This window comes from Diaporthe batatas, assembly GCF_019321695.1.
Source record: "Diaporthe batatas strain CRI 302-4 chromosome Unknown Contig00007, whole genome shotgun sequence".
Taxonomy (NCBI): Eukaryota; Fungi; Ascomycota; class Sordariomycetes; order Diaporthales; family Diaporthaceae; genus Diaporthe; species Diaporthe batatas.
The window spans coordinates 1,334,435-1,347,198 of NW_025408554.1; the positions used below are offsets into that span (position 1 = coordinate 1,334,435).

The window sequence follows — 12,764 nt, forward strand, 5'->3', positions numbered from 1 at the left end:
TGACGACTTGGTCTAATTCACATGATGATGCTGAATGGCATCAGATCTAATTCACATAAATATTTATAGAATATGAAGCGACTGTTCAGAGACTGTGTTTAAGTGACGCTCTTTGATACGGCCAGGTAGACCTGACCACCACCCAGGAGACCAGCCCGCGGTCGAGGCCTAGAACGGAGTAGTCGTATTACAATGTGAGGAACTCAAGAATAATGCTATATGTAGATTGCATGACGAGGCTACAATCCACGCCGTATATATGACACTCTCTGGAGAAGCTTAATCAACCCTTTCGTGAGGAGTAACATGTGCTATTCCTATGTGTCCCTCTTTGCCTTCCAATATCCATTCATGTGGAGTTCTTGAGATGGCCCACTCCTCAATAGAACTCCACTTAGCGCAGACTGATCGTGAGTTGGATTTGGTGGCCGGTTGTGGTGCATTAGGATCATCCCACGCGAACGAGTATAAGCCAGTGTTTCCATGACACATGATAGTAAGTCGAAGCGTTTCGAGGCAGTGATCTGTAACTCATCAGTTCCGAAATATCAAGCAAGATTAAGGTGTAAATTGCATACATACCCAAATGCCCATGAAGATAAAGGTCTTGTGCTAACGTCAGGTTGGGGTAATACTTGTCGCGAAACAAATAAAACCTGAGTTGTCGCTGGGACCTGTTAGCTTATCTTCCCAGAAACGCTGAATAGGTGACATGCCAAACAATGTAGCTCGTGATATACCCCGATCGTAGCGGCATATCCACCTCCTTTGACCGCGGCTAGATTCTCGAGTGACTCCCCGCCGCGACGAAGCTCCTCGTAACTGGCATTGAAGTAAAGAGCTTCCGATCCGAGTCAGTTGCGGTTGCAGCACGGTCATGATGTTATTACATACGCCTGATCAAAGCTCCCCATGCATGTTCCAGCTCCTCTCTGGGTGGCCCAGAATATTTGCTAAACTTTCTGTGGTCCGTAGCATGTTCTGCGTTGATCTCATACTCGACGGAGGACTGGATTGGTGCTAAAATCCTCGTCAGAAGGTGGCGAAATCATCTTGTCACCTGAAGGAGACCTACACCAGCTTTTATATCTTTGCAATATTTTAATGGCATCTGCATCGACGTAGCTCCAGCTCCGAGTCCAAAGAAAGATAACCAAGAGGTGAAGCAGGATCATGTAGACACGAGTCAATGAGAGAATGCCATGGGACTTGACTCTTTGCGCTGCCGGGAGGAATCTGTCCTCGCATACTTTGAAGGGAGCTTCTTCTTCGTCTTCCTCGGGCGTGCTCCTCAGAGGGAGGAATGGGAAATTTGACTTGATGGGCATTTTGGATCTGTTGAGAAGTCTAAGTGCGATGTTCAATGGATGGGCTTGCAATGAGGACATGTGTGTACTATACAGCTTCGACTAACAGACAGGAGCAGGCCTCGCTCGGGGACAGGACGCGAAGATGTTTAGGAAAAAGGGGAAGGAAGAATAAAGGGGAAAGCGTCCGACCCGGTCCTAGATCTGTCAGTAAGGCTTACAGCGGGACCCGATCGTCATGATCATATCCTGATAAGGGAGGGGTAGCATTGACGACCCAACATCCCGGAGGGACATCTTGCGCTCGCCGAGCAAAGGCCGTGGCACCGCAGCCTTTTCTTGGATACCTAGATATATAATGTATCACTTCTAACACCCTGCCTACGTTTCTGGAGTAGTCCTGAGTTTCTCCAATTTTCCTTAGACTTCGACCTTCTCACTTCAGTGATAAAATCGCAAGCATCATGCACTTCTACCAGTTTCTCATGGCAGCACTTGCCTTGGTCGCCGTTAATGCTATGCCTATCGAAGGTATGTGGTTCCAATTCATTTCTCCCAGACTGGACAATGTCGTCTGACCAACTCAGATCCCGAGTCATTCGAAGATTGGTCTATGGCTCCTGAGGCCGACAGGCCTGTTGCCGAGGGTGCCGACAACGTTGCTGTTATGTTTTGAGGATAGGAAATCTTGATGCCATTCGAGGCTCCTATGAACGGGTATTTGATATCCTACAGTCAGATCGAGTAGTTTGATGATTCAGACGCGTGGGGACAGAATGTGATAGATTTTCAGGCTTGCACCCTCTGATTCCTCCGTGTATGCGTAGAACATGTGCAATTCATACTGCGGTGACGAGATTGTGGCTACGGGGTAGGTTCTGTTGAACCTAGAGTACACACTAGGGGACGGGAAGGAGGGCGGGAGGAACCGACGGCAGTGGCGACATCCCTGACAATCAGCCACGGCGCATGTCAGGTATCTATGGTGGTCCCACCACCTTCTACGTGTTTTTTCAGCCTTGTTTGTGGTTTTACTGTGTTCGAAAGACCTCTGATGAACTAATTCAGACCTCACAGCCAACACGAGTGGATAAAAATTCATCGTAGTCGAGTGGTCATCTAAAAACAACATCATTGGCTTGTGTACGACACGTCATGACACTGTTTCTCCTCTGCAGGAAGTAATTCCAGTTTTCCGTTGCATCCAGTTCCACGTTGCATAAGTCCACTTCTAGAAGAAGGCCATCATTGGATGCATTGTAAGACTCTTGCGGCTGATTTTCATTCCGCCGACCTTATCATGTAGGATCGCGCAGCAGCGCAGCTTACATTGACTGTGATTCTTGGCCCCCAAGTGCGGGGCAGGTTGTCTTGAAGGATTTGGAGGATCAGGTCATGATTGGATGCCTTGTGGGATTCTTCCGGCTCAAATCTCACCCGGGACCGACGTTGCACCGCGGCACATCATGTACAACCACCACGCATCGAAGGATCGTGGCAATAGAGCTGTTGTATGCGGAAGGCAGAGCGAAGCAGCTGAAATTGACAGTGCTTGGCCCCCTAGTGCGGGGCAGGTTGTATGAAAGGATTCTGCAATGCTGCATGCGAGTGGGTAGATTTCGACTCGAGTGATCCCAAATTAAAATTCGCACCATTCAGATGAGATTACAGAAATGAAGACTGAGGCTCCGGCTCCTCGTATCCCAGCCTGACTTTTTCCCGCACCGCCCGCATATTCTTGCATTGGTGCCCTACAATGCCAGGGCGAAGGAACAGAGGGTATCATTACGAGCTGTCGTGACGCGACGAAACCTGTCCAACATCACACAACGTATTCTTGGCTTGCCCATGCGACAACGCGCGAGACAAGCCATCGTGTACAGGAGTAGTCGGTGTTGTAACCACCTACTAAGTATGTGCGCATGCAGCAGGCTTTCCAAAATCCTGCTACAAATTTGGGCAAATCGTACTAAGGAATGCATCACATCAGCCCCAGGATGCAACGTGACGTTCTGCACCAACGTATCGCACTGCGTGCATCCCAAAATTTTCAGGGACCGGAGTCATCATCAGGCTGTCGAAGTGGTCAGGACGACAAGCACAATCTTCCAGACATTCACACCTCAGTTTTCTAGGAGGCATTGCGCCAAATACCCCGAGGAAAAGAGGCTATAGTGTAGTCCTAGGATATCCTCTCGTTTCTGCAGATCAGCTTTCTCCATTTCTTTCCAGAAATGTCTAAAGAACGGTCATATGTCACGGAGCCGGGATATGTCATAGCGGCTGCCATGCTGTTGTCCGTCCTGGACGTCATTGCAGTAAGCCTAAGGTTTTTGGCCCGGATCAGACAACGAGATGCACTCAGAATAGACGATTGGCTTGTGCTACTTGCGACAGTGAGTTCACCATTATCAGGACATCTTACTAGTGTTTTAAACTTACTAGATGACAGATTTTGGTCATTGCCATTTCCATAGAGGTAACTTATGGCGTCTCCCAAGGCGCTGTTGCTCATCCAACTCAAATACCTCCCGAATTTGCCGGCGATCCCCTTGAACTCACGACGCCTCAAATATCTCTTGTGTATAAGGTAATTGAATGAGTAAGCTTTAGATGAGACACAAGTGTTGACACAGTGACAGATTCAATGGGCCTTTGATCTGATGCTACCTTTGGCACTGGGTAGTGTCAAGACTAGCTTCCTATTCTTCTACTTGAGAATCTTCGTGGTGAACAGGAGAAGCCTGGCTGGCTACCTTCTCGGCGGTCTGATTATACTAGTGACTCTGTGGTCTATTTCCTTCTTCTTTGCATCCCTTTTCCAATGTCGATTGCACTTCTGGGCTCTTTGGGGATCCACTTCGGACATTGTGAACAATTGCGTCCAGACGATGCAATTGGTTCTCGCAGTATGCATCACGGGATTTATAACAGATCTTTGCATTATTTGTGCCCCAATACCGTTGGTAAGCAAGCTCTCCGAGTCCATTTAGGCTTATGCTTACCGATTGACAGGTCTGGCAGCTCAAGCTTTCCACGGCCAAGAAGATATCCGTCATTGCAATCTTTCTTCTGGGATCAATGTATGACATATCTAATTTGTGAAACCCACTTGAAGGGTCCGCCACTAACCAGTGTCTTGATAGAACCATTGTGGCTTCCCTTCTACGACTAGTGATGATGGCTCGGCTTGTTGTGTTAGGTTTTTCCCCAGATGAGGATGGTCTTCGTAAGCAAATCCCCAAGCCATATCTAACATGGTGTAAGTTCTAATACAGTTCTCAGTCGTTGTTACTGAATACCTCTACTGGGGAATTGTTGAATGCGGTGTGGGGGTCCTCGCTGCTTGCCTCCCGACCCTTCAATCTCTTTTTAGACATTGGTCCTTGGCTCCCGTCATGACAAGTATTAAAAGCTTTCTCAGCACCATTTCAACGCCTTTAGAGTACGCCAAGTTCAGGGGAACTTCCCAGGGTTCTAAAATGACTGGCCATCCGGATCATGTACCACTGAGCAGGGACGACACCAAGCCGGGATCTTCTAGGTCGGAGGCCGGTATATTAGAAAGAGCGACTGACATTGAGGCGTATCCAATGGAGCAGACGAGGGCTCATAACCTTGTCTAAAGGATTTTATTTCACACTTGAATCTACCTGAGCTCAAACATTCATTTAGGCTGGTACTTAGGTTTATTGTTGCGCAGGATGCACTTCGACAATTAAATAATCGCAGAGATTTAATTGTGAATTGGGTTTTATATGAGTTTTAGCCATCTGCAGATCTTTCTGAAGTTGTACCGGATCAGGGAGTTTGTACATAGTATCGTCTAGGATGCAGGGACGCTGATGGAGGTGTTCCTAAATTGCAGCTGGTTTGGTGCAGTAGTTCACTAATTGTGGAGTACCTTGGGAGGTGACACCGACATAGGTTCACCTGGGCATGTTGTTAGTCGCTGCAAATAGCCCACTAGATGTGGGGACTGCGGGCCTCTTCTCAGCGGCCTAGGCATCACGTTTTTACGCGATCCCTAACATCAGGCAAGCCTCCCGACTTTCTACATCAGCACAACATAGAGACGAACAAATACCAATACTCCCCACTATCAAGCCCACACTAGATTCATCTACTTAAACTCTACCCTAGAGAAGATTTCAAGAACTCCTAGCTCTCCATAGACCTCATCACCATACCCCTTAATAAGGCCCCTTCATTTAAAGCCCTATCATACACTTAGAGTAACCCCTTACTATAGATAGAAATCCACTACTCTAGTCTTACAACTAGAATAGGTTATAATATCTATAACACACTAACTTAACTAGCACCTTATACTTTAAAGCCTAATTAATTAATTTAAACTAATATACTCTATATTAATTAAAAAGATATCTTTAAATAAAATAATTAAATATTAATTATAATTAATATTTATAGGGAATAAAGATTTATAGGGTAAAAAACGGAAGGTATAAAGTAAGAAGTACTATTAGTTAATTAGAAAGCTTTATTCAACCTTCTTTCACTACTTATACTACCTTAATTAAATACTTTTTACACTCTAACCTATACCTATTAATTTATAAAAAAAAGACTTAAAGGGAGATTTAAGTACTTAAAAACTTATTAAAATACTTTAAATAATAATAAAGAAAGTAATAATAAACTATTAAAGTAAATAAAAGTAATAAGAATAATATTTATATAAAGTAATAAATATATAGTTAATAATTATATAATATTATTATTTTTATATAGTAAATTAATAGTATAAATTAAAGTTTATATATTTAAAATATATATTATTTTATACTTTTATTTTTATTTTATAAATCTTTATTCTTTATTTATATAGTAATATTAAAGATATTAATTTAATTAAATAAAGAAAATAAGCATATTATTTATATAATAAAATATTTTAAATACTTCATAAAGTTATAAAAATTTATAATTACTTTAAAAGCTTTATAAATTTTATATAATTATAGTTTTACTTCTATTCTATATATATTTAAAGATATATATAGTGTTTTATATAGTAATAAATATTTAAAACTTAATACTTAAAAGAATATAATATTAATAATAATAATTATAATATAATAAGTATTTATAATTTTAACTTTATAATATATAAATAAAGTTAAAGGGTATTATTTTAATAATAATATTAATTAAAATATTATAAAAGTTATATAATAAAATTAAGTTTTAAAAATAATTATTATATAAATAAATTATATTAAAAAAAGTTTAATTAAAAATTATTCTTTTAAATATATATATATATATATATATATAAGACGGTGCCCCTTAGCCTTATCTGTATATCGTAAGGCTAAGGCTATAAGTATCTATTATATTATAACTATTGTTATCGGTATTATGTTCTTTCCAAGCGCTAGGTCTTAAGTGCTTACCTGTGGGAGCCCCTCGGGGGTGCAAGCAAGTCAACTGGATTCTAGCTTAGTCATCAGCTTAGTCAGCAGGTTCTTAGACCCAAGGCTGGGGCCTTCGCCCCAGCCCGCCTACAGCCTAACTTAGTAACCAACCAACCCAATACACTCTTTTCAGACCTAACTGCTTACCCCCCCATTTATCTGCCACATTACCACTATATAAAGGCGCTATGTATGTCCTTGGATGTATACGGAATAGAAGTGAAACCACACTATATATATATATATATATATATACTTTATAATAAAACCTTTATTAAATAAATATTATAATCTTTATTTAAGTATATAGTTATTAACTTTAAAAGAATTTAAGATAAAGAAATAATTTATAATATACTATTTTTAAAACTTTTATAATAAAGTATTAAAACTTTTAAAAGAGTTTTAAAAGTAATTTATAAAAATAAAAAAGATATAATAAATTTATCTTTTTTAGTTTATATTTTATTATTAATAACTATTAACTTTTTAATAATATAGAAAAATATAATAAAAATAAAGAAAAAGTGAATTTAAAATTTCTTTTAAGAAAATTATAAAGATATATATAAAGTTATTAAAACTTTATATATAAGCTTTAAACTATTAGAGAAGAAATAAGTAGTTAAATTAAAAGATAGTTATATAATATAAAAGAAAAATATAGTATAGTTAAAGTTTTTATAAATTTTTAAAATAATATTTACTTTAAGTTTTATAAAGTAATTAAAGTAATAATAACTTTAAAAACTCTTTAAAGAATTATTAATAATAAACTAACTTAAATTAAAATATATAAAAATATTTAAAACTCTTTTATAAAAGCTATAGCATAACTCCCGGCAAGGATGATCCAGGTGTTGAGTTCAATAGAATGTTACCTACCTACTCCGTACTTAGTAGGTAGGTAAGCGGGGCTGTGGGGGCCCCACTGCGGCGCTTGAGTGCTGCTGTGGTTGGCGAGTTTATGGGTCCCCTCTCAGCCATTCACCAGCGCGATTTTCTCCATGTCACTAACAAGTATTCAATACTTGGAAGTTGATTGTGAACCGCTCGCGGTGGATACCGTGGTCGGCATCCAGTCGAATCTTTTATTGACTGCCCTGCTGGAAAGCCGGGGAATCGCAACCGACCAATTCACCGTGGATCAATGATCCACGGCCGACATCAGGAGTCAAAGACAAGAGATCCTCTCCCCTTCTGAACTCAACACCTACGTCCATCTTCGAGGTTCTTCTGAGTCCTCTCACCCAAGGTCCTTTGTTAAGTACGAAATATTTGGTACTATCTATTTGTTTTCGGAACCAACCACATTCAATCACCATGGCAGATCACCAAAAATTTGCTCCTAAAGGCACTGTCCTGCTGACCGGAGCCAATGGCGGACTTGGAGTAGCGATGGTCAAGAAGATCGTTTCGCGACCAGACCTAGCTAATCTTCAAGGGCTCTATGTGGTTCGAAATGCGGCATCAGCCCCATCACTGCGTTCCGCTGTCGCTGGTGCCGTGCGTCCTCATCCTCACGACGTGATATCGCTGGATCTCACCCGGCTGGATGATGTACGCAAGGTGGCGGCAGACATCAACGCACGTGTGGCATCTGGGCAGATCCCTCCGATCCGTGCGCTTATCCTCAACGCCGCATATCTCGAGTTTGAGCAGCAGACATGGACAGAAGATGGATTCGATACCACTTTTGCGTCTGCTTATCTCGGCCACTGGCTTTTGACAATGCTTCTCTTACAGAGTCTGGACCACCAGGTCGGCCGAATTGTTGTAATAGCTAGCTCTGCACACGAGTAAGTACTACTGGTTCCGATATTGATTTTCCTGCACTCCCTTCCATCGTTGTTTTGAGTGGCATAGTCCCTTGGTCTCTGGACCTGGCTGATGACTTTAAATGTAATTAGCTCGCAAGACAGGCGGAACGATGCGGGTGGCCAGTATCTGGGTGAGAAGTGGCAGACAGTATTCCACGACAGCACTGAGCCCATCGCAAGAGGCACATGGAGTACTACCAAGGAAGATCCTTCTTTCCGCGGCGGCTTCAGGCGTTACGGCGCAGCGAAGCTCTGCCAAGTCATGATGATGTAAGTTCAGGCATCCTCTCTTTTGCAACATGCGGTTGATTGTGCGGCATTCGAAGACTAATCATCCTCGCAGGGCTGAACTCCAACGTCGCGTCGATCTTGACCACGTTCTGAGCAACATATCCGTGCTTGCAATTGATCCTGGTTCCACGCCTACTCAACTGATACGACGGGGCAACTGGATGATTCGTGGACACTGGACCTTTATTATGCCATGGCTCGTAATTATTCTTACGTGGCTGTGGCCCAATGGGTCAAATCGGACCACCAAAAAGTCTTCCGGTGATCTCATTGCAGCGGCGTTCGACTCTAATCCCACACTGGGCGAGAGGCCCAAGGGTCTCTATTTGGACGGCGAGGAGCCACGGCAGATGGCTGCTGAGGCCCGTGATCCCAGGAAGCGTGAGATCCTTTGGCATGACACCGTAAGGTATACGGGCTTGAAGGGCGACGAGACGGTCCTCTCCAACTGGGCATAGAATAGCGGAAGTTAAACTTGAAATCATCACTGCGGTCTATATCATTACCGCCTTGCATATAGAAATAAATTAATTCTTGCACACTGGGATTCCCGTTCCTCGATCTCTGAGAACCAGAGGCACTCGTTGAAGTGATGTCTTGACTGTACGGCATAATAGTACCGCATTAGTACCTAGCTACCGCATTAATCGGAGTCGTGCTGGTGCGATGCATTTCACTGTCTGTGGAAAGTTACCAGCAAAAAGGGCAGAAGAGCTGACACGGTTTCCCACATCGATGTCCAGATTGGAACTGGTTCTGGACCACAAAGTGGAACTCAGGTCGCACGCAAGGTGGAATCTAGGTGAATCGGGCAAGGTGTTGGATACATCAAAATTGGAATTGACTAACCTATTTCGGGTTGCCGACCAATCCCCAGCAAGCTGCACGTCCGGCACGTATCAGGGCCCACTACCCTCGTACCTAGGTAGGTGTTGGTGTTTTGTGGTATTGAGGGTGGGTAATGGACGATCCAATTGCCAAAAATGTGTTGTACACCACAACCAACAGAAAGTCTATTCTAGACTAATAGCAAAGATCGCCAAAAACTTCTGCCTACTGGACACTTGGGCGGACGAAGTATTGGGTCATCTGTCATGCCGACCCTCGCTTAGCGTGGGTGGAATTTTCAGGACGTTGCCCGACTACACCACTGTGTGCTCGTTGCGGGGCGGCGCCTGCGCAAGTATGCCTTCTCAGATGCGACTCGATGCCCGGTTGTTCCGGAGTTTGTGCCGCGAAATGGATCGTACTAAGTCTTCATGCAACGGTAAGGCACACTCAGCGGCAGAGGCGGCCTTCATTTTCAGTCATCTCCCGGTGCAGCAGGAGACCTCCGATCTTTTTCTCAAAGCATTGTACCTGGATTATTAGTCTTAAGAGATGGCATAGTTGAGTCAGAGTTCCCGCTGGTGGTCGTGGTAGCGACAAGTGAACTGGATGCCAACTTAAGTACTTAATACAGCTTTAACCACATTATATTTTTTATTTAATTATTTAATTATTTATTATTTTCTTAACTTTTAAATTAATTATTAGTTTATATAATAAATATAAAGTTAATAATTATTTAATATATAATTTTAAACTTATTTATATATAAAGAAAGTTATTAACTTTTTTTATAAAGCTTTTTTTTTATTATATTTTTTATATATTATATAAAAATAAATAAATTCTTAATAATAAAGTAATATATTTAAAAAAATTTAATTTTTAAATATTTAAATTTTACTTTTTTATATAATATTTATTTAATATATAATAAATAAACTTTATTTAATTTTTAAAAGTTTTAATTTTTTATAAAATTTATATAAAAGTTTTTAAATAAGTTTATTATTATAATATTATTATTCTATTAATAATTATATATTTAAAATAAAGACTATAATATATTTAATTTATTTAATAATAGTAAATTTAAGTAATTATTAAGTATATTAATAAGGAAGAGCTAACTTATTAAATTTTATATTATAGAATTCTTTTCTTATAAAAGTTATTTTAAAAACTATTTTAATTTTATTATATAATTACTTTATTAACTTATTATAATAAATTAACTTTTAAGTTACTTATATTAATAATATAATATTATTAAGAATAATACTTTTAATTTTATAAATATAATATAAAACTTAATTATATACTTATATATTATATTCTTTTTCTATTAATATTAATATTATATTTCTTTAAATATTAAGTTTTAAATATTTATTATTATATAAAGGCGCTATATATATTTTATATATAGAGAGATTAAAAACGAAACTATTAAATACTTAATATACTTTAAGGTTATAGTGTTATCACACACATTTAGAGTAGATGCAATTTTATTATCTTCTATATAGCCTAAATAGAAATTATCTAACCTAAATGGATACATAGATGCATATTAAGGCCTTGGCCCGAGTACGAGCTGCACTTCCAGCTAAGCACTAGTAGTCGACTAAGCTGAGGTCCACAACATTTCGAGCAAGCCATGATGCTCGGAATTAGCATGAAGCCCGCCAACAACGCCTTGCAAATGGACTCCTCTTACAGCGTTAAATATCGAAACAAATGTAAATTCAAAAGTGAGACCTCATCCGTAGTTGAAACGAGGTGTTAGGAAAGAAGGACATTAGGCTAAAATACACACATCTACCGGCTTCCTTGTGTTAAAGATCATTTTCATCATCTAAATCCGTCCTCCGTCACTCATGCCTTCCGATTATCCTGTTGTCTTTCACCCTAAGTCACTATAACGGGGCACTATATCTAAGATTAAGGGAAATCCTATAAAAAGATTAAAACCTTTTTAGAAAGTTAAGTAGAGTTTATTTATAATATATAAGATAAATATTATATAAGGAAAATAAAAGTTTAAATATTTAAAAGTTAAATCTTCCTTTTTAAATATATTATTTTATTATTAAAAATTTATTTAATTTTTATATAATATATAAAGAATATAATAAAAAAAGAAACTTTATAAAGAAAGTTAATAACTCTACTTTATATAAATAAATTTAAGAGTATATATTAAATAATTATTAACTTTATATTTAAAATATAAATTAATAGTTAGTTTAAAAGTTAAGAAGATAACAAATAGATAAATAGTTAAATAAAAAATATAATGTGGCCGAAGCTGTGTTCGATGAAAAACTCCATAGATTGCACGTCGCAGCGATAGACGCACCAAGTGGGTAACGGATGTATTTTTACACTCTAAAATGCATCTGTTGGTGGCTTTGCCAACGATATCGCCCTGCCACCGAGGCATATTCGAGCTTGGGACGGCATTTGTCATTGGGATGGTTGTCCTGGGCTCACCATGACCTCGGGCATCAGCCGGGCGAACATGCTCTCCAGGGCTCATGTCACAAGCATGTCTGTCCCATATCGCAGACGTATTCAGGTCAGGTCCGCCTACCCGTCACTCATCCTACCTAGGCATATGCAAGGCCCTGGTTCCTCACCATACTGTCGCGCGAAGAGTCTAAGTTGAAGTTCGAGAAAAAAAAGCTCTATCTACGTCGGTACGTGGGAAGAAAAGCAATTCTGGGACACAATTAATCCCAACTTCATTTTCCAAAAACGGTTGACGGCAGCTTCGAATTTGCAATAAACTTGGCAATGCTGCTCAATACTTTTCTGCAAGTGGCCGAGGGCAACTTGGCACTGTGGCTCCTTTATTTGCTGGTTATATTTATTACATGGACTGCTTCGAACGCATTGTCACTTCGCCAAATGCGTCCTGTGAGTCTCGTGTCATCCTGTTACTGTTACAGAATTACCAAAGACATCATCGCATCTGCTAACATCTACTTTAGAAGAATATCATGATCGTTGGCGACTGTCTCACCTGGGGCAAATGGGCGACAACCTTGAAGTTTATCACTCATGGAAGTGAG

At 39.9% G+C, this 12,764-nt stretch overlaps 3 protein-coding genes across 3 annotated transcripts; 2 read left to right on the forward strand and 1 right to left on the reverse strand.

Annotated features, from left to right (window-relative positions):
• Positions 1-279: 279 nt before the first annotated feature.
• Positions 280-1,328, reverse strand: KVR01_007083 (uncharacterized protein; the record flags this gene model as incomplete). Its single annotated transcript, XM_044786841.1, has 5 exons — positions 280-524; positions 583-667; positions 717-841; positions 895-1,020; positions 1,076-1,328. The coding sequence occupies 5 exons, from the start codon at positions 1,326-1,328 to the stop codon at positions 280-282; spliced, it is 834 nt and encodes a 277-aa protein (XP_044644514.1).
• Positions 1,329-3,369: 2,041 nt separating this feature from the next.
• On the forward strand, positions 3,370-5,230 carry KVR01_006647 (uncharacterized protein). The gene is made up of 6 exons (XM_044794049.1): positions 3,370-3,703; positions 3,760-3,897; positions 3,950-4,273; positions 4,323-4,390; positions 4,454-4,536; positions 4,593-5,230. The coding sequence occupies exons 1-6, from the start codon at positions 3,542-3,544 to the stop codon at positions 4,931-4,933; spliced, it is 1,116 nt and encodes a 371-aa protein (XP_044644078.1). The 5' UTR covers positions 3,370-3,541; the 3' UTR covers positions 4,934-5,230.
• A 2,548-nt stretch (positions 5,231-7,778) lies between these two features.
• On the forward strand, positions 7,779-9,339 carry KVR01_006752 (uncharacterized protein). The gene is made up of 3 exons (XM_044784864.1): positions 7,779-8,547; positions 8,659-8,838; positions 8,912-9,339. The coding sequence occupies exons 1-3, from the start codon at positions 8,072-8,074 to the stop codon at positions 9,315-9,317; spliced, it is 1,062 nt and encodes a 353-aa protein (XP_044644183.1). The 5' UTR covers positions 7,779-8,071; the 3' UTR covers positions 9,318-9,339.
• The last annotated feature ends 3,425 nt before the right edge of the window (positions 9,340-12,764 follow it).

Coding starts and splice junctions, on each gene's coding strand:
- KVR01_006647 (XM_044794049.1), top strand. CDS start 3,542: ATGTCTAAAGAACGGTCATATGTCACGGAGCCGGGATATGTCATAGCG. Junction 3,898..3,949: donor AAATATCTCTTGTGTATAAG/GTAATTGAATGA, acceptor ACACAGTGACAG/ATTCAATGGGCCTTTGATCT. Junction 4,537..4,592: donor CCCAGATGAGGATGGTCTTC/GTAAGCAAATCC, acceptor TACAGTTCTCAG/TCGTTGTTACTGAATACCTC.
- KVR01_006752 (XM_044784864.1), top strand. CDS start 8,072: ATGGCAGATCACCAAAAATTTGCTCCTAAAGGCACTGTCCTGCTGACC. Junction 8,548..8,658: donor ATAGCTAGCTCTGCACACGA/GTAAGTACTACT, acceptor AAATGTAATTAG/CTCGCAAGACAGGCGGAACG. Junction 8,839..8,911: donor CTCTGCCAAGTCATGATGAT/GTAAGTTCAGGC, acceptor TCATCCTCGCAG/GGCTGAACTCCAACGTCGCG.